A 26,635-nucleotide genomic window follows, 5' to 3' on the forward strand; every position below is an offset into this window, starting at 1 on the left:
GTCAAACCTAAAGTGATTATGATATGATTCTAGGAAGTTCATGGGCGATTATGAAGGCTAAACTCGTGCGCTAGATATCGATCGCGCATTTTTTCCACACACCCTGGATGAGTAAGATTAGCCTTGGAGGAATTTCAAGAGCAAGCCACAAGGGTGTAGATGATTGTTTCGAAGGGGATTGGAGATTTAAGGCCAAACGATAGAAGCCACAAAAAGTGGTTGGCAGGTACACATGGCTAGAAGTGCAATTCGTGGCTAAGGAGTGCAATTCATGGCTAGGAATACAATTCGTGGCTAGGACTGCAAATGCGAGGCTAGGATTGCAATTCAAGTAAAGAAGGGCCCATGTGGGGTTATTTCCGCAAAGGCCACTTTTGGCCCTTTGTTGTAATGGTGGCTTAGTAGTTAAATGCCAAATGTGACTAGTAGTTTAATAATTCGTGGCTATGCATGTAAATAAAAACTATATAAGCTTGCCTTAACCTATTTTCATTTCAAGCTTGAGATTTATGATTAAACTCTTATGAGTGTGTTTTTCCTCAGATGAGCCAGTTTAGCTTTAGGATTAGCTAGTATTAGATTAGTGGGTGATTCCCTTAACTTTATCTTGAATCTCTCTTGATAATTTGGGATTAGATTTTCCATGTATGAGTTTGGGTCTCTTCTTCCTTGGAATGAATTCATCTTAGATTCTTGATTAATAGGTGTAGGTTCCCTTTCCTATGTTGATTAGTCACAATTGTAGTTGATTAATTTCCTTCTTTCTTCTAAATCTCATCTCCTTTTCTTCTATTCTCATCACTAAATTTCTATCTATCTTAATTTCTGCATTTGTTGTTTGATTCGGTGTTTATCCCAAGCCGAATTGTATCATTTGGTATCAGAGCTTAAGCTAGAGTGTTATTTCTACAATCCTCAATCCTAGGTTCTTTATATTCGAAAAAGAAAGACAAAAGTGAAAAATTCAAAAATTCCCAAAAATTCAAAAATTGTTCTTGTGTTGTTGTTTTGGTGGATTTGAGGTTGAATTCGAGTTCCTTGATATTGAAAACCTCTAAATCCGAAGTTTCAAGTGATTTAAGCAAGATTTGGGTCAATCACCATTGAAGACCTTCAAGCTTTTAAAGAACACAAAATGAGTCTTGATGATTGAGGTTGAATTGGAGCTCCATTTGTATTGGGTTTTGTTCTCCTAGTTGAGGGGAGCGCTTCGAAATTTGGGGAAAATTGTAGTTGATTTGAGCTTAGTTAGTAATTTGGGGGTTCTTGTGCTCTTGAGCAATCTTCAAATCTTCAAAGGAAGAAGACACCCAAAAGGGAAGTTTTGATCCAAAATTTCAAGTGCAAAAAGTTGAAAAGTGTTTTTCTAGCCCAAAAAGGAAAATACTACGTTAATTGGGCCCAAGTAAAGGGAATAATTAGAAAAAGAAGTACCCAAACGGATCCCAAGAATTTTGACATCATAAAAAAAAATTAGCTGAGTGACAGCATCTGAGAAACGCACATGATGTCGCAAATTGTATCTGAGAGCCGCGGATTGTGTCGCACAAGGTGACAGAGAATTGCTGCACCATCTGAGACTCACGGATGGTGTCTGAGAGCCGTATGTTGCACACAGTCTAGCGGATTGCGCACTTGTGTTTTTTTTATTTCAATCTCTTTTCGTCCCCATTCCTTCTCATTTCTTTGATCCTCCAAGCTAATTAACGACTCGTAATTGTCCTTACTTGTTGTTAATTAGTTCTTGTGTCTGAATTTCTTTCGTGCTAATATCTTTCAAGCTTTTCTTCATTTTAATATCGTTGAAACTTTATTAGCTCTTATCCGTTTGCTTTTACTAGTCAAATTCTTGGTGTCTCATAAACTCCATTCTGAACTGATACATGGTGCTATCTTAGACTTATTCAAGTTGGTGGTTCACGAGTTAAGAGATACATCTTGAGTGGTAAAAGGCAAAAGGGTGAGAACATTTGAGTGGTGCTAGCCAAGCACAAACGAGTGCAAACACGAGTGTGGTGAAGAACTTTTATTACTAACTTGTTTGCCCGTTTTGTAGGTATGAAAAGAGAAAATTCAATGTTTCAAGAGAGGATTCACCCGAAGAGGTGAAGTCTTGAAACAAAAGTGAGTGTTTCCCACGTAGAGTGGCCAACTTTGTGTCCAAAATCTAATGAAGAAGGTAACTTCAAATGGGAACACAAGTTAGATGAGATCTTTGAACGATATAGCTTCGTAGAAGAGAAGAAAGTGGAGCTAGCTTCTAGCACCCTAGAGGGAATCCTCATAAAGCATTGGGAACATGAGAAGGTTAAGGGAAACCCAATTGAGACTTGGAGTGCCTTGAAGGAATTTTGAAGGTGACATTTTTTCAATCCCCATGGAAAGAAAAAGAACATGAAACGCAATCCAAAAGTAAAAGAAGCAAATACAAGTGAACTACTTCCTAAAGTGAGTGATCCTGAGCCTTCAAATTGGAACAACTGCAAAGAAGTTTCAAGAAAATTATGGAACTCTTGTCTAAGGAGCAACAAATGAAAGAAGATAAGGCTACTCCTTATGAACCCAAGTGGAAACTAGAAGTGAAGGGTCACTCTAACCTTTCGGAAGGAATTTTAGGAGCTCATCCCCTTTCTAAAGAATATAAGAGATACAAAATTGAGAGGATAGAGGGAGAGCCAAGTGAGAGGTTTTGTGGAGTGACGTGAGATAGTTGTCACGACATCACTCTAACTCTTCTAATCTCTCTACTTCCTCTAGTTGTCTTGTTTCTTTCGCAGGTACTCATAAGGATAATCGTTCAAAAGAAACAATGTCCGGAGAATCCCAAGTTCGTTTGGGAAGTGAAGTAACCCAAACCGCTTCCAAAGAGGAAAGCCAATGTAAGGAACTTGATCGAGGTAGCGAGGACTATGTGTATGAGCTACAAGGTAACAAAGCTAATCCTTACACTTTATTAAACTTGGAGGAACATGGTATAACTAGTAGTCAATTGAGTGTGGATAAAGTTTTGTCTTGTGTGCATAGTGGCTCTTTGCTAAGTAGTGATGATGTCATTATTGAGAGTTCTCACACACCAGTTGATCCTTTTGATGACCAAATTGATTCTTCTTGCAAGATCGATTTGTGTCCACCTAGTGTTGACATTTGTGATTCTAATGATAGTACATTGTCATGTGATAGAAATGATCAAACACTAGTTGACTTTAATTGTGCTAACCATGATCGTAAATCTTGGAACTTGACACGCTAACAACTAGTGTTGCTAGGTGTATTGATCAACTAGCTTGTACTATTAATTTTCTAAATGAGGAACTTTATGGTTTGTTCTATGAACCTCAATATAGTGATGATCTTGACCTAGTTGATGATGTGAAAGGATGTGAATATGACACACCACCCTTGTTTGATACATATGAAGACGAGTCCTTTGATCTTACCTTGTTGACATTTGATGAGACTCAAGGTCATACTAGTGTTGCATGCTATATAGAGAGTCATTCCATTAATCTTTTAGAGAGTGAAACTACATGCCTTGATTCACCACCTTTGGTTGATTACTCTCTCCTTGAGAATGATGTTTTGATTGATAGTGATGTGCACGACTACGTGTCTTGTGGTGTGGATGATGTAGCCACATTTAGCTGCTACAAAGTTTATGGGAACCCGCTATGGGATGATGACCCTCCCCCTTGTGATGAGAACACCCTCTTGGAGGGAGATGACATGTTCATTAGGGAGGAATGTTTAGGAAAGGAAGGTGAAACTTGTTTACAAATTGCTACTTCTTCCTTGTGTGCCCAAAATCTTAGTCGCATGCTTGATTGTTTATGAACCTAGTAGTGAGGCCACATTTAATGACACCATAGATGAGAAAGTTGTTTTCCATGACACCTTTCTTTACTATCTCTTTGCTTATGATGATGCCTATACTTGTATTAGGAAGCATCCTATATCGATAGGGGTCTCAATGGGATATGTTGTTGTTGCCTTGACCAAGACATGTGGGTACTCTTTCCTTTTGATCCGGAGATGCCTTGAATTTGTGCGCTTGGTATAATTGGGAAATAGAGGGTCAAATGTACTTCATGTATTCGAGGGCCAATGTAGCATTGCATGCTTCTCATCTTAAACCCATTGGCTTTTTTACCTTACCCTCATTTCATGATATTTGGAGGAATCAACTTCTTGATACCTCATATGTGGAGAAATTATTTGTGATGATCATTGATACGTGGTTATACCACAAATTTGTACATCCTTAGCATGAGAATAAGATTATTGTCAATTGTGCTAACCCTCATGCTATGAGAACCATGTTTTCGTATATTTTCCCTTGGTTTTTGCAAAGTTAGAATTCGAGGACTAATCCTTTTGAAGAAGCGGAGGATGATATGATTCTAGGAAGCTCATGGGCGATTATGAAGGCTAAAACCTGTCTAGAGCTTTGGATGCGCATTTCCTTTCCACACACCCTTGGATGAGTAAGATGGGGCCTTTGAAGGCAATTGAAGAGCAAGCCACAAGGGTGTAGATGATTGCTTGGAAGGAGATTGGAGATGAAGGCCAGACGATGGAAGCCACAAAAGTGGTTAGAAGTGCACACATGGCTAGAAGTGCAATTCGTGGCTAAGGAGTGCAATTCGTGGCTAGGAATACAATTCGTGGCTAGGAGTGCAAATTAGAGGCTAGGATTGCAATTCAAGTGAAAAAGGGTCCATGTGGGGTTATTTCCGCAAAGGCCACTTTTGGGTCTTTTTTGTAATAGGGCTTATTAGTTAAATGCCAAATGTGACTAGTAGTTTAATAATTGTGGCTATGCATGTAAAGGAAAAACTATATAAGCTTGCCTTAACCTATTTTCATTTCAAGCTTGAGATTTATGATGAAACTCTTATGAGTGTATTTATCCTTGTATGGAGCTAGTTTAGCTAGGATTAGCTAGTATTAGGATTAGTGGGTGGATTCCCTTAACTCTTGCCTTGAATCTCTCTTGGATAATCTAGGATTAGATTTCTATGTATGAGTTTGAGTCTCTTCTTCCTTGGAATGAATTCATCTTAGATTCTTGATTAATAGGTGTTGGTTTCCTTTCCTAAGTTGATTAGTCACAATTGTAGTTGATTAACTCCTTTCTTTCTTCTAAATCTCATCTCCTTTTTTTCTATTCTCATCACTAAATTTCTATCTATCTTAATTTCCGCATTTGTTGTTTGATTCGGTGTCAGTGGCGGAGTTAGGATTTTCACTAAGGGGGTTCAAAAATATAAAAGAGTAAGAAACGAGAAAGCCGAGGGGGTTCAACATCTACTATTTATACATAAAAAATAATTTTAACCTTGTGTATACATGGTAATTTTTCGCCGAAGGGGGTTCGGGTGAACACCCTGGCCACCACTTGGCTCCGCCCCTGTTCGGTGTTTATCCCAAGCTGAATCGTATCTGATTATAAGCTGAAAAATCATAAGTTGTGGATGACCAGTTTATGATTTTTGACTTACTTTAGCTTATAAACACTTTTAATATTGCCAAACGCATAGATAAAGAAAAAAGAAATGATTTTCGGATTTAGTAAGCCTGAGTTTAGGGCATAATATGTCAGGTTTAAGAGAATTACTAATAATAGATTCTAACGTTTGAAAATAATTAAGATGCATTTCCTAAGATAGAAGTTTGAAGGTTTACATTTTATGTCTATTTAGGAATAATATGTACTTATTCTTTAGCTCGACGCCTATAATTTTCTGCTACTTTAAAAAGATATCAATAACGTAGATCCCTTAAGACTTTCAAATTTGAGTCCAAATTAATATGACTATGAACCAGTGTTTTAAAAAGCAGGGGCGCGAGGCGAGGCGTTTTATGCAGCACGGGGCGAGGTGTAGTTCCGAGACACGGGGCGTAAGTCCCATGGATCTATGGGGTGTATGTCTCATGTATCTTTAATTTTATAATTTTATTACTAAAAAAAAAAAAAACAAATGTAAAATTTTCATTAAAATTCTGCAAATAAATTCAAATAAATCACCAATAATATAAAAAGAATTATTCTAATTATTATTTGACAAAGGTTACAACACAACAAATGATAATAGCCTAGATAATCTTTAAAATGATATCTTCATTCACTTCATGATCAATCTTCAAATCTAGTAGTTTGTCCCACGCTCAACTAATATTTGCACTGACTTTTATTCATATATTCAAAGAAGGAGAACGGGAAAAAGTGTGAGAGCAATGACAAAAAATGGGTGAAGTTGCTTCAGGAACATAGTTTTATGAAATCTCTATAATATCAATTTTAGACATAATCAATCTAAAAGAAAATATTTATGGCAGTGTTATTTTCTATGAGAGTTACTTTCTTTATTTATATATTTTAAGAAAAATCATTACAACATAAAAATATGATAAAATAAAGTATAAATATCATTACAACAATAATAAAAATCATAATCTGTAGCAAAAATACTTTTAAAACAATAAAAATTAAATTAACATCCGGGGCGTACGCCTTTACGCCTTGGGCTTACGCTTTTGTGCCCGGGACTTACGTCCCAAATTCTAGGACATTCTTGGGTTGGTCAGTCTCGCTCTCTCTTGTCGGTAAGTATATCTGTTATGGTATTGTTGTCGTGTCGTTCCAGTAGTGTTTGTGAATTTGTCGTTTTGAGGGGGTGAATGAAAAAAGGTAAATAAAGACCTTAGCCAAAAGCAAGGGATTCCTGGAGCCCGAATGAGAGCAGAGGCAGCATGGCATGTATTCTCAAAAAAGAAAGAAAGAAAAACGTTCTTTAGATCTACGCGAGAAAGAAAAACGTTCTTTGGATCTACGCCTTTCATTTGCGCTCCGGAGCGTTTTTGGCAAGCCCCACCCTGTGACTCGCCCTGAAAACGCCTCTGAAAATACTACTAGTATGAACTATACAATTTGGATTAATTGTTTATATATTTAGTCAAGCCCAACTCAATTTAGATCTGGTTAGACTTTGCAAAATAAATCCATTTCATTAGGCCAAATTCCATTACGATTGTCGCTTTATTCGAAAAGTCCAAGTTTAAGGCAATTTGATACTGTTTCATTATGATTCAATTTTATCCGAAAACTCTAGTTTGTGCAATGTGCCAAAGTAACGATGCACGCCAAGTGACCCGAGTTTGTAAGTGATATGCATGTTAACTGGCATTTTTTTGCGCGGATTCTCCTTCTGGGGTGATCTTTAATTTTTGTCCCTCAAATTGGTGGTCTTTAATTTTAACCCTTCGCCTAAGAATTCAAAGTTCTGAGTTCGAACCCCAACTCAGTAAAAAAAAATCGTAAGACAGATGTTTGAATTAGCAAGACAGAATTTTGCCTTCAAAACACTACTTTAAGGTAAAATTTTACCCAAAACTCTACCTTAAGATTGAGTTTGAAACTCTGCCCAAATCATGCAAAATTCTGCCTTAACCTTGCGATCCAAATTCTGCCTTGCAATTTTTTTTAAAATTTTTGACTGAGCAGAGATTCGAACCCAAAACCAAGAGTTCTAACAAAAGACAAAAATTAATAACCACTAATTTAATACCACCCCAAATAAGGGCATTCCTGCGACTTGTGCTAAAAAAAAACCTGTACTTATTCACATAGTCATAAAGTCATTTTATCATAAAAGAACTAAAGAAAACAGAGAGAAATGCAGAGAAGACCTTTGTATATTGACAAAGCAGCAAGACCAAGATCTTTGCCATAGATACACAAAATCGAGGCCCGAGACATGGACTCTTGACTAGGAAAGGGTGGAAAGAAGTAAAAAATTTAGAAATAAATGGCAGAATTTTTCTTTTTTCTTTTGGTGGGGGGGGGGAAGGGTGTTTAAGGGAGGGACACCATATACCAAACATATACAAGACCTCTATTGACAACTCTAAGTGTCTCTTCTATTAACTACTCTGACATATGAAGCACCATTTGCCTTCATCTAAGAGCATTGACAAAAGCCAGCAAGGAGTCTACATCCCTCTTTTCTGATGGATACTTAATTGGCTGTGAAGAGTGTTTAGGAAAGAATAGTATTGTGGGGAAGCTTCCCAACTGCAACTCTTGCTGTGCAAATGTTTTCTGCTCACCATCTGCCCTGAACTTCCCTACCTTTACACCTGAACCTCCCAACTTCTCTGCCAATTCAACATATGATCCTTCCATCGCCTGTGAAAATTAATAAGTAAACATCAACAAGCTGATTCCACAAAGCATTCTTGACAAGAAAAATAACCATCAACGAGAAACATTCAGTGATACTACCCATCGGCCTAAGCCTATGTGTTGGTGGGATGTAACAGTTATTCAATGGATGATATATTAAATAAATAATTACTGTCAGACCTCGCTATGATAGTCATTCCCTATAACATCTCAATATAACGATCAAGTTTACTTTGGAACCGATTTTCATGTTATGTATATTATAATATGTATGTTCTACATGACAACATTTCACCATAACAACCAAATAAATATTGGGGCAAATGACGCCGTTATAGAAAGGTTTGACAGTACCTGGCAGAAGCGGCACCAGGGTGCATAAAGAACAACAAGCCAAGGCTCTCGTCGGTCTTCCAATTTCAATAGGTTCTCAACTCCAGGTCTACTCAAGGTAACAATGTCCTTAGTGTCAAAAATATCAGCAACATTGGCACTACCATTTGCTTGGACAACGCCATTCCCGTTCCCATTACCATTAACACTTTCATCTTTGATGTTTCCTTTGTGTAAGCCACATTCCTTGGCCTTCGCATCCTCCCACCACCACCTTCCTTCTCTCTCGTGTTGCCCAGGAAGGACCGGCCTGGTGCAAGGTTCACATCCAATGGAGACGTAACCTTTTGAATGCAAAGCGTTCACAGGCACATTCATCGCACGTAGGAAGTTCCATATATCCTTGCCATTAACATTAGCCACCGGGTTCCACTTCACCAAGCTGCCAGAGCCGCCATCCAATCCCTCGAAAGCGGGGTCTAATTGAACAACCGGAACTTCAGATCGAGTTCCAGGGGACTGATCTTTTCTTTGACCGGTGATCCAGGCACGCAAACCTTTGAGGGCTCTCCTCAAAGGCCTAACTTTCCTAACACGGCAACATTCTTGGTGGCCATCCTCGTAGAATGAGAAAAGACCTTTGCTCCTTACTAAGGCCTGAACTTCAACAGCATCAGGAAACATGTATTCGATGCGAATACCATAGTGCTTCTCGACAGCATCAAAAAGTTGGTAGGTCTCTGGATTCAACCTCCCGGTATCAAGGCTGAACACTCTAAATGGTCGACCAGTTAAATGTGCATACTCGATCAAAGCAACATCTTCTGCACCACTGCAAAATAAAGCTAGTGTTAAAGAACATCACCTAAAGGAGTAAATTTTCTATACAACATGAAGACTAGCAAGCTATGAAGATAAATTAGCAAAACTAGAAAAGCAAAATGAGCGCCCTCTGGCACCAATCAATAAGGAAAAAACACAGTCGATTACACTGATCGCTGGTGCTATGTTGGATAATTCACATGTAAAACGGCATACTGATACAAAAAATTCCATTAGCTTCAAATGCTAAGATCTATAACTATACAGGCATGTACTACATTCAATAACATGCTCTGCCCGTGAAATTATCCAACTGGAAACTTCAATAAAATTAAAAAATTTAGATACTTTACCTTTTCGTTTTACTCAAATCATGAATTTAGCTTTTTCAAATTGCTACCTCGCTTCAAATTTAAAATTCTTGTACTTTCACTTACATGGGATTTCATACAATAATTTGGACATGAAATAGTATAATCTACCCAGTAGTGTATGCAAAGTACTAGTATTCATTCATCTGAACCCAGTATTTTCAACATGGAACATAAATTTATGTGTGAATACACAAAAACTACGATACAAAATAGATATGAACCCATAACTTTAAAAAATATAATGAGTTATCAATGCTAAGGACCTTAAATGTTGAAGCATAAAACTTAAATCATGAATCCGCCTCTGAAGCTATCAACTTAATACTAAGAAAGATCAGAACCTCAGAATTACCTGAAAGCAATGGCAATATCATCTCCAAATCTGTCAAGGGCATTATCCATAATCTCAAGAGGTGAAGCATTTTCAAGATCCTTAGCCAATTTCTCATAATCCTCTGCCTCCAATACTTTCTCTTCTACCTCTGCATGTACACAACACAATCAATTTCATTACAAAAGAATTACCCATTTGTTTGTCTCGTTCTCAGTTTAAATTAAAGATACATAGAATGTACCAAAATGTCTTTTAAATTTTAATCCTGTGCTCCTAAACGTACTACGTGGAAAGTTGAAATCAAAGAGACATTCTTTTTTAAAAGGGCTAAAATGGAAAATTAAACATACCAGGAGCAACAATAGTTGCTGCTGATGGAACCATTGATTCATTCCTTTTAGGCTCAGCATATAATGCCTTCACAGCACAGCGCCTTGTAGAAAAATTCAACAATTTTGATGAGATTTTATGTTGATCCAATAGCTGAAACTTACCCAATTGGGATACTGCAAAAATTTAAGAAAAACAACAAAAAAGTAAGGAAAAAATCCAAGAAAAATTGAACCCATATGATAGAATTATCATTTTAACAGGTAAAAACTGAAACTTGGAAAGAAGAAAGAAAAGGGTACCTTTGGATTGTTCATGAATTGCAGTTGAAGAAGTGAAAGCCAAAGCCATTTCTCAAAACAGATCTTATAAAACAACTGAAGAAAAGATTAATTTGTTGATGAATTTGGGTATTTCAAGATTTGAAGAGAGAAAAACATGGGGTTGGATTATAAAGGGACCGGAAAAAAGGGCTAGCTTGTAGGTACATTGAACCTGGACGTGTTTTGGATTTTGAATGCAAAGTCTGATGTGGCATTTTATATGGCAATGTGTCTGTCCATCACTGCTTCCGTCATGTAGCCGTGTGGGAAGGCTCATGAAAGACATTTTACAGCTTTTTGAAAATGTTTCAATTTTGCCTACTCTTATATTTTTTTTTTCATATTTATCAGTAACGTGATGTACTCCACATATTCAAATTTTCCGGGAGAAAAAAAATTAAATTCATCTTTTTATGAATACTTTCTTTATTTCAGAATAAATGATTCTTAGCACTTTTTCTATGGTCCAAAATTAATGAATTTTGTAATAATTATTTTTCTAAAATAATTCTTCTCTCTAATGGTTTAGAAGAGTGTAAATTCCCTAAAAGATCACCTATGTATTGAAAATTGCACAAAAATATCACTTTTATTTCTTTTAGAATTAGAATATTACCCAACTGTTACTATTTTCCTCAAAATATATTAAACAAAAAAACTTTCTCTCTCTCCTAATTGACATGTCATGATTTTTTCAATAAAGTAGGAATAATTGCATAGACCTACCCTCAAGTTAAGCCTTATAGCACTAACTTCCCCTGTAGTTTCTGATATTACGCTCACCACTCTTATTTTCAACTTTTTGTAACCAAACTTTTTTTAATGATAAAACTTATCCAATATTTCAAAGTTTCCCTTTCTTGGCTTTATATTGAATATTTAATTGTGGAATGAAAATCTTTAAAATATATATTACTTTAAAATTAAAATATTCGACCTAGAGTGATACATTAGGCGCAACTTTTCATAAGATGCAATATTTATTTTCTTGTAAATTACAGAACTTGCTAATTGTTATACAACTTAAATATATTAAAGTTTATATGTAATTTTTTCAATTACATATGCAATATTTAAGTACAAAAAATAGTTTACTACCAGAGAAATAAAATATTGGTTGGTGCATATGTGCAGAAAATCTTATTTTTATCTGAACATGATTTATTTTTTGTTCTTAAGTCCAAAAAATTATCAAAATAAAAATGTATTATCTTATGTTAGATGAAAAAAGTAATGGTTATATAATTTTATAATTTTACTTTCTTTTTTCTAAGGTTTATTTGTCTTGTGAATCCAAATCCAAGATCAAAAAAGTCAAACATAGTATTAAAAACTTGAATGAAATATTGCTCAAATTACCAGTCATGTAGGAGTACTATTAAATAATTATATTAGTGCCACAAAAGGGAATTTTTGGAACATTATTGCAAGATTACCATTTAAACAAGTTTGGATACAAAAAATTAAAAATAAGGGAGGTGAGCAATATCTTAAACCAAATGGGAAGTAAGTATTATAAGGTTAAATGTGAGGGTAGTCTCTGAAATTATCCCATTATTATTATTATTTTTTTTAAAAAAAATTGATATGACATGGCATGCCAATTAGGAGAGAAAGAGAGTTTTGCGTATTTAGTATATTCTGAGGAAAATAGTGATAGTTGTGTGATATTCTAGTCCTAAAAGAAATAAAAGTGATATTTGTAGGCAATTCTCAATACATGAGTGATCTTTTATGGAATTTACTGTGGTTTTGAAATTCAAACTCCCAACATTGATTATCTCTAGTTTTAAGATAAATTTTTTTTATTGGTAAATAAAGCTTTTATTACCAAAATGGATGTTGAATTGGAAAACATTGGTGACTGAAAGTTGGACAAAAAGTCCCAACACTTCAAACAGACTAACGATCAAACTACATGCTAACTAACAGACAAACGACTAATACTTAAGTAGGATAGAAATTAAAATCTTCGGTAGGATATAAATTAAAATCAGCCAACCATCTAGCTACTTTGGATCTCAGATTGCCTCTAAAGCACACCTCTTGAATTATAAGATTGATCATCACATCCAGATGCTGCTTTTTATCCTGAAAAACTCTCATGTTCCTTTCCTTCTATAGAAAGTATACTACAGCTACAAGAACCATTTTATACACCTCATCTCTGGCACTCCTTCCTTTAGCAAAATTGATCAACCATCGTATCTTTGCATCCCAGTCCCTAGGCCTCCTGTTAATTTCTTGCCACTTGAGAAGCTTCTCGCAACGTTGGGTAGACAATTCACATGAGAAGAACAAATGGGATTGGATTTCTAGTTCTTTTCACACAAAAGGCTCATCACAGTATTGGTTACACCCATTTGCTTAGCTTATCCCTTGTATAGAGCTTTCCATGAGCAACAAGCCTTAACATGAAAACCATTTGGGCGGGCCAAGATTGTTATATACCAATTTCTCCAGTTCACATTTGGAAACTCTCCTTTAATCCTTTGATAAAACAGTCTTGATGGGAACTGCTCCATGGTGTGGATATCTATCAACTCATAATCTTCTTTTGTATAGTACTTTGATGCTTTCATAATCTTCTACATGATCCATGAGGTCTGTTTTGGAATGTCCACGAGGAAATTTATGTTCTGCCCATAGCAATGTATCCACTTCACCCAAAGCTTGTCCTTCTTTTGGCATAGGTTCCAAAGGAATTTGCTAATGGCTATTTTGTTCCAAGATGTGATATCTAGAATTTTTCGGCCCCCAGCAGTTGTAGGTTGACATATTCTGTCCTAGGCCAGCAAAACCTTCTTGGAGATTCAACACTACCAGTCCATAGAAAGCTTCTACATGTAGCTTCTATTACTTCACAACCTTCTTAGGAAGAACAAAGATCTGTGCCCAGAAAACTTGAATAGAAAATAGGGTAGACTTGATAAGTTGTGCTCTACCAGCATATAATAAGAATTTGATAGTCCAGGATTTGATTCTTACGAGAATCTTATCCAGTAAGGGCTTGCATTGGACACAAGAGACTCTTTTGGAGACAAGGGGTACCCCTAAATATCTGAAAGAGAGGTCGCCTTTAGTGAAACCAACTATAAGATCTCTTGTTGCAGTTCATCAGTCATGCCTCTAAAATAAAATGCAACTTTTAGAGGGATTAGTGTTACATTCCGTACTTTCAGAGAAGCACTTGTTAAATTTGAACGTAAGCATGTCAAGCTATGGAAGGATTGAAGGGTAAGTGAATTAAGGAAATTAAATTTGTTGGAACTTGGAAGAAAATATGAGGGGTAATTTTGGCCCAACTTGGAGAAAGAATATCTTTTAGTAGATGAGGTGTTTTGAAGCAAAGTAAAAGCCTAAAATAAAGTTCGTCGAGTCTATTTTCTAATGCAACAAACCGCTCGTCGATAGGACATCGGAGTAGAGAATTATGGATGTTACAAGTTCGGCTGACAGAACAAAAACGCGTGCTACAGTGACTGCTACAGTGATCCGACCCGAATTTGAACCAATATAAAAGGGGCTTGCCCCCTCTTTTTTCAGCCAAAACCTCTTCCACACTACTCTAAAATCCTCTAGAAAGTTCCCCAACTCCTAAACCCAAATTTCAAGCCTAAATCAACTATAATTCCCGAATTCCGATCCGGTAAACGTATAGTTGCGAGTATAGAATCGTATGACGGCGAATGTGGTTCAGGTTTAAGGGGAAAAAAATGAAGATATAGCGATATTATCAGGATTAAGGTATGAATCTCCTATTATTAATGTTAATTTTGGTTTATTTACGGAGATAGAACCGTTAAATAGCTGTATAATAATTCTATTGGTGGAGATGCAGATAAATATTATATGGGAGGTTTATGGAGTATTTGGTATTGAGAATAACATGGTTGATGTTGGTCTTGTTATTGTTGTTGTTGGTTACTGAATTGTAATTTTGGGTTAGGCATATAAACGGAGGAGATCTTCGCCGAAATTTTGCATTCTACAAAGATTTATTTGAAGGCTTAGGATAAGTATATAAAAACGGGCCTAACAATAGTATAAATGGCTTTATATGTAGATTACGAGACTATGAATGATCTTACGTAGATTGCAAGGCAAGAAGTAAATTGGAAAGTGAAATGTAAGCTTCCCGGGCTATGTAAGACAAACCTTTTTCTTTTGGCATGATCCTTTTGTTATTCATTCTATATGTACCCCATATGATTCCATTCTTAGACAAGTAAGGTCTAAATGCTTCTTGTGATGGCTTATTGATATTGTACTCCTATTCTGTTCCGAAGGGAACACCCATAAGGTGCCAAGTTGAGTTGTGTATATGGTTCTACTAACGATTTCGAGGAAATGAGTTTTATACTAAAGGAACATAAAGGTTGATTTTCAAAACCACTCCGAAGGGGTGCGAGATTTTACTACTTCATTTCATTTACGATTGATGTTTACATTCCATAGTATCATCCCTTTGTATTGATATGATCATTTATTCTTTGGGTAAGGAAATAAGATGAAATTGAGTAGAATATAGGTAGTAAGAATTTCATAACAATTCTACCCTCAAACCTGGAAGTACGTCCTCCTGAGTCTAGTGAGATACAAATTTGATAACGTTTATGAAAGACTAAGGCTAATAACTGGATTGTGATGAATGGATTAGTGACTTATGATATGATTGAAATTGATACTTATGGATTGAGTTTGTGTTGACATGATTGTGATATTAAGCGGGAAGCGGTCGTCCGAAGGGCCATCATTATGAAGCGGAATTTTGCCCGAAGGGGCCATCATTATGAAGACGGAAGCGGCTGCCCGAACGGGCCATCATTATTATGCGGAAGCGGCCGTCCGAAGGGACTATTGTGATACTAGCCGGAAGCGGCCGTCCGGGGGACCATTGTTAACATGTCAGAAGCGGCATATGTGTTGAATTGCATTATTTACTTAAAGATTGTGTTGAGACTTCGTGTGCACATTTATGTTTCTTCCAGTGAAGGCTACAGGTGTTGAGTTAGATTGTGATTTCTTCTCTCCTAAGTCAAATTATGATTATGACTTGTTACCACCTTACATACTCAGTACATTGTCCGTACTGACGTCCTTTTGCTCGGGAGACGCGCGTTCATGCCCGGGACCCAGATTATTTAGCGTGTTAAGTGTATAGCTAGGATGCTTGGACGTCGGTGGGATTGGCAAGTTCCACCTCATTCGGAGCCGTCTTTGAGTGATGTATAGATATGTATGATTATAGGTATGTCAGGGCCCTGTCCTGACTCATAATGTTCAGTTTACTTCTTAGAGACTTCTGCAGACAGTGTCCTGTGGTATGTTTGTCGAGATGTCGACAAAGTGATGTCGGTTGAGTCATTGTGTACTTTAAAAGAGTATGTATTTTAGATGATTTCTATTTGAAAAAGTTTTATGTTCTTAAAAGTTTTTGAAATGACAGGTTTTGATAGAGCGAATGTCTGAGGGTTCGCTCGACTCTGATGAGAGTCGGGTGCTCATCATGCCCTATCAGGATTGGGGTGTGACAATTAGCTATGAACCTAGAAACAGCTGAGAAAGGAGTAAGTCATCTGAAAACACCAACTGTATTATATTCAGCTTTGCACACTTAGGATGGAAATTGAAGCCAGGATTGTGCCCAAGTTGTTTCAGAAGTCTACTAAAATATTCGATCACTGGAACAAACAAGAAGGGGGAAACATGATCCCCTTGTCTCAGGCTCTTTTTTGCATCAAAAGGTTTAGAAGGCTTCTAATTTATGATGATAGAAAATGACACTGCCCTAAGACATGCCATTCACCAACCCACAAATACACTAGGGAAGTTAAAACCAATTAACACTTGCTCAACAAAGGTCTACTCCACAGAGTCATATGCTTTTTGCATATCAATCTTAAGCATGCATCTTGGAGAAATACCCTTCCTACCATAACCCCTTACCAATTCTTGGCTCAAAAGGATGTTATCAGTGTTTACCCCAAAAAAGGTACAGTTGAATTTGTTAGTAGTTTAAAGGATACGTGAATTGATTTGTTATAAGTAAGTAGAATATAATAGCAATTAGTAATGAAATCAAGTAAATATAAAGCAAGAATATAATAAAATAAGCCTGGGCTTTTGGAACCCAGAGGAATCTCTCTGTTGACACCCGATTTTGTCCCGCTCCTTTTACCGAAATTTTTATTTGCGAATAGTTATGCATACTTACCACAATTATTTGCTTTCTGTTGATATGGTCGTTCTCCACTATCCAACTACAGTCATCGCCTATTATCGTTATCAGTATTATTATTATTATTATTACTATTATTATTTTTATTATGATCATTATTATTATTATTATTATTATTATTATTATTATTATTATTATTATTATTATTATTATTATTATTATTATTATTGTTGTTGTTGTTGTTGTTGTTTTCATCATCGTCCTCGTTTAATATTATGATTGTCATGACCACTTTTAACTTTCCTATTTATCATCTTACGCGAAAATGCATCGCATTTATTTTATTAATTACTTTCAGACTTTATAAATGTTATCGCACAACTATTACGATATCATGTAATTTTATTTGAGTACTAATAAATACATTTTATTTAGTAATATTTTAGCACGCGGTAATATTGTGATTGGATAAAAAGTGGCTTTCACCTTAATTTTCCTGAGCCCAAATCAGCCATTGCAAAACCATCCCACGTTCAAGCTGAGCCCAATTGCTGCTACCCGACCCACTTCTTTAGTTCATTAGGTTTATTCACGTTTTTCTCTCAACAGCCGCACAGGGTCGTCTTCTTCCCCTTTCCATTTCCATGAAAAGCCTTTCCTTTTCATCAAACCTCAGCAGGTTTGTCACGCCAAATGGAGCAAATTTTGTACCTCTTTCGTATCTCCCTATCTCAAGGTCTGAGATGTTGCTTTCTTTCCTGTCTTCAACGATTCTAGTCAACACAAAGGGTCAAAACAATTCTGAAATTTCTGAGAGAAAATTGATTTTTCAGAGTTGGGATTTGATTTCAAACTACCCTTTGGTTTTCGTTTTGGAGCCAAAAGTTTGAAATCCGAAAAAAACCCTAATCTTATTCTATATATACCGAAGTTTGAGACCATTTTAGGGAGGTTTTTGAACGGCGACGATCTTATCCCTAGGGAAAAAATATAGCTGTAGCCTTACAAAAAGAGCAAAAATAGTCAACAAATTACTCTACTTTTGGCTTGAAATTTGGTTAATCCAAGCAGATCCGGGTTCGTCGTGTTCTGAGTGTGGATCCGTGGCCTAAATCCTAGTTCACTGCCGGAAAAGGTTAGTGCTATTCCCTTCTCTTTGGGCCATTTTGCTTAGATCCTAATGTGTATTAATGGTTCTGTGTTTATGCGTTAGAAGTGCTTTTAGTTTTTGAGATGCTTTTTCGTATCATAGATGCCATTAGAATAAGAAATTTTCATTTATGTTGCATACACTAAAGTCATTACTCTATAATTGATTTTTTCTTATTTTGGAAAACATGGCCTAAGATTTCAGTGTCATTGTTATGTAAAAGCAGGAAATTTGTTTTTTCTTTCCAGTAAAAAAACAATACTCCCCTGTATGTGTTAGTTGCTACCCGTGTTAGGATATAGATTAGTGTCTCCTAAGTTCTGTTTCCTGCCTATTTGAATCTAGCATGAGTATAGGTTGGTTGATTTGATTACATAATTGTTTGTGTTTTGGCTTTAAATTTCTCCACTGTGTTAGCCTAAAAACAAGAAGTCATGAATGGGGACCTTAGTTTTAGAGGCTGTACTTGAATGTAGTTTGTATTCGATCTGCTCTTTTGTGCTATCTTGCATATCATGATAGTTTAAGTAAAGGGAACAACCTTTGTTTGACATATACTTGTGTCCACAATCGAAATATAACTTTTTGTGTACTTTTAGCACCATTAGGCTAGCTCAAGAAAAGCGATTTGGATTAAGTTGAGTTGAATTTGTTTTCCTATATTAGTTTGGTTTAATAGTATAATATATATATTATATGTTAGTTTTTAGCTAGTCCTGTATATTAGCTTAGCTTAGTCCTATTCATTTAAATATGTCTCATGTATTATCATAGCCTAATTTGTTTCAGTTAAGCATGATTTGGTTGTTAGTTTAGCTTGTTTTAGTTAAAACATGCCCTAGGAGTTATTTTGGCCTAGTCTGTCTATGCTAAGCCTGTATTATATATTGGTTTTGCTCTAGTTAATCATGATTTATAGGCTGTCTTGTTAGTGTTAATTATTTAGTTATTGTATAGTGAGATTTAATGCAAAGTAGATATTAGTCCGGATTTACCTATTATTTGCTTAAGTATAGTCTGTTATTAGTTTATTGGTCCCTTACTGTGATAGATATAGTGCTATGGTTTGATCAAATGAGCTAGTAATACTATGAATGGCTTAAATGTGCTAGTATAAAGTGTTTAGTTTGTTTTTGCATAATGTCATGCCTCATTAAAGTTGATCATGTCATAGCTCCTGTGTTTTTATTATTTCCTTCTGGTTAAATGGGAGTTGATGCTATATGTCTCCATGTTGTGTACTAAAGATCCTGTGTTAGCTTTGCTTGTTGTCTAAATGTGAATCTAGATAATCTTGGAGTTAACCTTGGAGTCATTTTGACCTATGGTGCCTAAAATAATGAACTGGTTTTCTCAATGATATGTAGTTTGAACAAAATGTTGTTTTACCTCAAAATACATTGCTAACCTTAGAGTAAGACCTACGTGTTTACTAGCTGCATTTTTTTTGAGATTGAAATATCATGTAACTTGAGTTATTAAAGTGACTAAGAATGCATGCTCCCTTAAAGGTGTCTAGACCGTATAGTGCTATTTAACTTGCGATTGTTGTAGTGTCTAAATGTTAGGGCATGATAGACCCTTACTTAGGGCCGAGAACGAACTCTCATAATTCTCATAATCGTGCTGGGCCCACGAACGTGTGAAATTTTTTCGGAAAACAAGTGTTCCTTTTTCAAATCAAATAAAATCTGTAGTCACAACAAATCCGTAACATAATGCATAATAATATATCGGCCTACATAGCCGATTATAAACCGACATATCACGCGATCAAAGCCTCTACCAACATCATACCACACAAACACTCGGACTCGGTAGCACTTTTTATCTATAACATCATCTACTCATCGTAGGTACACACGCGGTTAAATGGGAGTTGAGAAAATTCGATACGGAATATATGTCATAGCATACGAGAAGCGAGATCTTGTGTACTGAGCACAATAGATACTATAGGCTTATATACGAAACACAAATCGTATCCGGCTTTGACACACGCAAATAATCATCATACTCATGCGTACACGTGTGAATCATTACCGATGTGGGATGCCTAGACCAATGTGGGATTTGCCTCATCATTGGGTTTAACCATCGGTGAACAAACTCATTTTCATCATACATCGTCAAAATATATGACGAACGTGGTCGGTTTGGCGCCACAACACGGCATAACACCGGAAGTTTCAAATCTCCGTATCCCCATCACACATCATAACGTAATGATTGAATATAAACGGAAATGCGAGGGCTCGGTGAACCGTAACACGGATAACACCGGAGTATATCATAGTCGCACGATCATACCGGCCGGGATCCGGTGAAAGAAGTAACAACGAACGCACGAGCAGATCGTAAGTATCCATAATCATACAAATCATCCGTGTAGAATAACTAGAACCAAAACGATATTAAATCAGTTTTTTTTTCTCTCGGAAGCATAGATTGAAGGCATAAAATCCTTATTTCCAAAGACAAATAAATAACTTGGGATCGGAGTTCGTATTAAGTCCCTTTTTAAAAAAAAGTGTTTAAAACCAACACTTTGCCGGGCCCGCCTATAAAAATTTAAGTCCTTACTCGTCATGAAATCCTTCGCGAAGGCGATCCGAGCTCTCTCTTGAAAGTTACGGTCGTTCGTAGTTTTCGAAATCGTTTAGGAACATATCTCTTTTTTGAAAACAAAACTCTTTTGAAACAAAATTCTTTTGAAAATATAACTCTTTTGCAACCTTAGAAAGTAATCATACAAAGACGTAAAGATCTCGTAATAAGGATTGAAACATATAAGAATCGTTTACACAACTTTGAAATGGGACCATAATACCAACAGGCGAATCACAAACATACTCGAAACTTAAGAATGGAGTTGCGAGGCACAAATCATGTCATACCTTAATCCCTAAGATATTAAAAGGGTAATGGTACTCGTCTATTTCGAAGCTAAATTTGTACAATATGCCATTAAGAATCAAATATTAGCTAAGAGCATTTAGGAAATTTTTTATGAGATGAATGACAACAATACCAACAACCAAACTACAACATCAACAATCAATTCAATGAATGCTCTTTTTACATAACTTCACGGAACCATTCATAATATTCCGACATACTTAGCATTCAAACCAATTCAACGTTTATTTGATTACTAATTACGGACAATATTCGAAACGCTTTAAACAATTCACACAATTTTGCAAACCATATCCCAACTGAAATTGTCTCCAAATTAGACATTCTTCCCTTCCAAATTCATAATTTGCACCATTAATCCGCACATTAACAAAATTCTCATGTATAAAAATTACATAAAATTGCATAAACTTCCAAATCATCCCATAACCAACATAACATTAACCATAATATTTCCAATTTCAAAATACTTCATAAACATCCATATGGTGTTTGTCCCATATTTCCATCACGGAACCATTTTATAATGATTTTGGTAAATCAATATTAACACAAATAGAAAGAGACCTTTCCCTCGATAATAATGCTATATATTTACTCCTCCACCTTGAACGTAGCCTCAATCGCCGTTTGAACATGACTATAACGGACCGATTCTAGATATGAGTGCTAAAAGTTAGTGGTGGAAGGTTGAAATTTTCTAGAATATTTGGAATGTTTTGGGCAATTTTTGTGAAAATGATCAAATGTTGTGAGTCAACATGCGTGCCAAACCTTGCCTTGTTCATCGGAAATTATTTGAGACTTAAAACTTTTATACACCGATCTGAAAAGTTGCATACTGGATATGTCCAAAACTCCATACAATGCATTTTGTCCCAAACTTTCCACAATACCCAATGAAAAGATGAATATGTGACTTAGCATTGAGACAAAAAAAATATGAAAGTCTTGTCCATCGATCGCAACAACTTAGAATGAATGCTAATCTCATTATGTTCCTTTAAAATTCCTTTTTCTTTCCTTTAAAACTTTATTGGTACATGTAAATTTGTAATGAATGTTTGAAATGGATGAATGTGCTAACAATGAATGTCTAGCCCCTTGTTAGACTTTGTTATTTGTCTTATTTGAACTTAAACTATGTGTTGAATTAGAATCACCTAAGATATTTGCTTAAAATGTCATTGGACTCAATCATATTATGGATTATTTGGTCTCTTGGTAACTAAATGTCGATCTAGATATGTGCTAGGCGATTCTTAAATTCTTTTTGTTGATCCAAATGTTGTGAGTGCATGCTATGAAACTTGCCTTTGCCGCCTCTTAAGTACCAGAGGCATGCATTTTGTTTAGTTAGGTGTGACTTAGCTTAAAAAAATTATAGTCTCAGTCAACTTATGCTTGTATGAATGCTAATCATTATTTTCCTTTTTCTTTTACATGTACATCTTGGAGCAAAATGGAGTCCTGAATTGGGACTCTCTCAAAACGGAGTTTCAAATTGAGACTCGGCTACCTAAACCAAGATCCATGTATGCCCATTTCGTTTCTCAAGAAGAACGAGGGCGATGAAGTTTCCGCCTCTTTTGTTGCCATTCTAGTTTTTTTACCTTCATTGAGCCGTGATAACTTCGCTTTATTTTAGCTTGTCCTTAATTCTCTTAACGTAAGTGTAGGACTAGTAACAATATTAGTTTAGAAAAGGGTAGATGTTATGTAGGGAAACCAATAGCTTTCTTTCTTTCTTTCTCATTTTGGCAGTCCTTAATACCTATAATTATGAAACCATAATTTGTTTATACAGTAATTTTTATTTAGCTGGTGGTCTTTAAAATAAAAAATAAAAATAAAAAATAATAATAAAATAAAGATATGATTTGATTTTTGAATCTAGTGCAAATTGGTTTTTCTAGAATTTCAATAGCTTCTTTCGAGTCAATGAAAATTGGTTTTCCCTTATGGTGAAGGAAGTTGAAATATTATTAAGCAAGTCTTGGCTAAACCCTTTTTTTTAACAAACAATTATCAAGTTCTAATATAGAGGTGCGACTTTTAATTTTAAAAGGGAACTAATTAAAGGAGGTATCTTTGTCTTTTTTTATGTTGGAGCATTTTTACCATTCGAGGTTTCTAAGATCATTGAACATTCACATGATATATTTTAGCCAAAGATTTAAAATTGCAAGACTCCTTTAAATGATGACTAAGTGCCGAGTTCCATTTTTGATGACGTCAACATGCATGGATTACAAAATAATTTTAAGTTGGATGTCCTAGTATTTTCTTCATTTAAATTTAGAAAGTCCTCACATATTAATTGCCAAAGATTTCTACTTTAATCACGTAAATACTTAATTAAGAATACCTTTTCTCAAGTTATTTGCAAGATATTAATATACTATATTTTGTCACTAGTCCTTATATTAACCTAAGTTTGGTCGGTAACCATCATTAACGGATTCTAATGGATGCCTAAAACCTTCCCATTAGAATATTTAGAACCCTTACCTAGAATTTATTAGGTTAGTAAGACCCGTTTAAAATTGGAGTTTATTTAAGGCATTTATTTAGTTAAAATAGGTGTCCTAATTCACCGTTAAAATAATTAGGTGGCGACTCCTTAAGTAAAATAATTAGGAATCACCAATATGTTGCACTCCATTTTGACCCGGTTAAAATGGGGTATAACGCTCTCAATGAGGATGCGGTTGAACACGCCTTTAAGAACACTTCGAATCCGGAACAAAAGAATTTAGAGAACTAAGTAAGTATGTTCTTTGCTAAATGATTTACGATGTCTTACAATAGAATGAAGGGTCTCATTATCATAAAGCGGCGCCAAAATTGGCTTGGTTATGTACACACCTTCGCAGAATTGACCATTCCAAGATGTCCTTCTACTTATACTAGAGTTATCGAGTGCATGATTCACAAATCATGCCCCCTTAATTACCAATATTAATGCTGCAATAAAAGGTAATTAAAATGTGATTACAGATAATAAAGGGTAATAAAGCCTAATAAAGGTTGGAGGAATCTTGGAGTCTTTTGTAACGTTTCTATAACGGTCACATCTTGTCGTTTCTTATCTAGCCACAGGTTTGTATCCGGTGTCATCAAGGTTAAGTCACCGAATGATGCTTCTAAATCGCCCAACTCTTAAGATCGAATTTTACCGTATGATAGTCCCCCCCACCGGTTACACGTGAGATGTGACGTGAAAGTGGAAGATTTTCTTCTTCTTTTTATAAAGTCATGTAATCACCCTCGCGGCCCTCATTAAAAACCTTATCGGAAAAACACAATTGGACAAAAAGCCAAGAAAAAGTGTGCAGGATTTAAGGATTCAGATGACAACTCCCCTACTAGTTTTTCTACCATCAACAGCCGGTTGGTGCTAAAAAAGCACCACCACTACATAAAGCTTGATATCAGGTTTTTAGTGTTCACCCGGAACTTTTAATCGTTGCGATTTGACTATTGAGTTTTTAGTTTTCCCAAAAACTTTTAAACTTTGAATCTTGATTCTTGGGTTTTAGTTTTCCCCAAAAAACTATAATATTGACTCTTGGGTTTTTAAGTGTACCCAAAACTTACAATTTTAGAGTTTTGAGTCTAGGATTTTTAGTTGAACCCGAAACCTTTCTTTGGATTCTAACTCTTGAATTTTTAGTTGTACCCAAAACTTTTCTTTGAGTTCTAACTCTTGGGTTTTTAGTTCTACCTGAAACTTTTATAACCTCACAGCCTCATAGACCGGGGATGTTTATGATCAGGAATTTTCAACTTCTTGTTATTGTGAAGTCCGGGAATATCTTACTCCAGTTAACTTCATGATCGGGAAAGAAAGCATCCGGCCTTTTAGACATTTAATTGGATGGCTTTATAAGAGAGGGCTCTCTTATGTTTATGGTGCTTATGAATAGGACATCTCCTGTTCATCTGGGCATAATTGTTCGGATTCGTAATGCTTATTTGCTTCTAATTGCGAGCAATTTTAAGAATGATTTTGTTCATTCGGACATGTACAAAAATGTTTAGAAGGTGTAGGTTTGCTTCATTCCATTCCTTGAACGTACACAAGTGTTTACAACTCTGCATATACGACAGTTTATGAGCAATGAACAAAAATACATTGCAAGAGAATTCGTTTTTGTGTTGACATCTATTGGGTCTAGTCGGATCTTGATTCTGAGTCCTTCTATATTTTTTTCCCCCCCGGGACTGCTCTGGCAGCCCCCAGTCTTTATTCCGGAGCCAGTTAGGGCTATCTCATCTTTTCGAGAGCATGAAGTATGACGATTCGGGCATAATGCCCTCCTTTAATTCCATTCCGGAGCCATCTTCAGATGCTTCCGGTACTTATTGTTATGGTTTCAGCTACTTTGATGTAACAGTCTCCAGTGTTCATAGAAATAATTGTTTTCCATCTAAGTTGTTTTCTGGCGACTCGCTTCAGAAACACTTTTGCCTCCCGTCAGTCCGTGGTCCTGACGGGTATGGTTCAAACCGGTGTCTAGAAAGCTTCCAATCAAATTTCAATTGATCTTTATTCCGAATTGTAAAGGATGCCGATATATCTACCAGATCATCTTCTAAGCGAATCTTTAACTCTTACCTATTGTGAACATCCATCCAAGTTGTCGCGGGAAACCCCAACAAGGTTTCCTTTAATTTTAAGGAAGCACTTGAGTTTTTGGGTTCAAACCCTTAGTGAAAGCCTCCACTGCCCATTCATCCGATACTGAGGGAAACATCATGCATTCCTTTTGGAATCTTATCACAAATTCCTGCAACAACTCCGTGTCTTCCTAAGCTATTTTGAAGATATCCGCTTTTCTTGTTGACACCTTTTTCACTCCGGCGTGTGCCTTGATAAAAGCATCTGCCAGCATTTCAAAAGAGTTTTTAGAATGTTCAGGAAGTAAATGATACCAAGTCATTGCCTCTTTGGACAATGTTTCACCGAACTTTCTAAGTAGAACCGATTCAATTTCATCCGGTTGCATGTCATTGCCCTTCATAGCGCAAGTGTACGATGTCACATGCTCTTGGGGATCCGTGGTTCCATCATATTTGGGTAGATCTGGCATTTTGAACCTCTTGGGGATCAATTTCAGCGCTGCACTTAGTGGGGACAGCATCTGAACGTATCTTTTTGAGTCCGGTCCTTTTAGCACCAGCAGAGCCCCCGGGATTTTGTCTATCTAAGTATTGAACGCCTTTAATTCTTTCTTGTCGCGATCTAGTCGGCTGGTTAAGTCTTTTTTTTTTTCCAACCGACTAGATAAAGCTTGAAGATACTTTATGATTTCTGGTGCTTCATTGTTACCGGAACCACTTCTGCTACCTTCTCCTTGATCCTCGATCCTGATTGCTGCGTTACCACTAGCCAAGCCTGCACCGGTTCCACATTTCTTTTGCAAATCCGTAATTGCCTTCTTTTTTTTTTTTTTTTTTTTTGCAACAAGTCTAAGATTTTCATCAAATCTGACCCGACGACCCTTATTTCGCCTTCAGCATCACCATCATCATTTAAGGTCAAATCATCCTCGATGCGCTTAGACACTCGAGCTGAAATCATAGATTCACTCATTGCCCGAATTTCTCCTGTAGCCGGATCAACCATTGGAGCAGATGTGTTGTTCAACAACTCTTTGTTAGCAGTGTTGGTTTGATTTCCA

General features: G+C 36.1%; 1 protein-coding gene across 1 annotated transcript; it reads right to left on the minus strand.

The window, feature by feature from the left end:
• Nucleotides 1-7,674: 7,674 nt before the first annotated feature.
• LOC132049331 (5'-adenylylsulfate reductase 3, chloroplastic-like) lies at nt 7,675-10,815 on the minus strand. Its single transcript, XM_059440088.1, has 5 exons — nt 10,678-10,815; nt 10,396-10,551; nt 10,064-10,193; nt 8,537-9,347; nt 7,675-8,185 (listed from the first exon to the last, which is right to left on the minus strand). The coding sequence occupies exons 1-5, from the start codon at nt 10,724-10,726 to the stop codon at nt 7,955-7,957; spliced, it is 1,377 nt and encodes a 458-aa protein (XP_059296071.1). The 5' UTR covers nt 10,727-10,815; the 3' UTR covers nt 7,675-7,954.
• Nucleotides 10,816-26,635: the final 15,820 nt, after the last annotated feature.

Source organism: Lycium ferocissimum, chromosome 1 (genome assembly GCF_029784015.1).
Source record: "Lycium ferocissimum isolate CSIRO_LF1 chromosome 1, AGI_CSIRO_Lferr_CH_V1, whole genome shotgun sequence".
NCBI classification, from domain to species: domain Eukaryota; kingdom Viridiplantae; phylum Streptophyta; class Magnoliopsida; order Solanales; family Solanaceae; genus Lycium; species Lycium ferocissimum.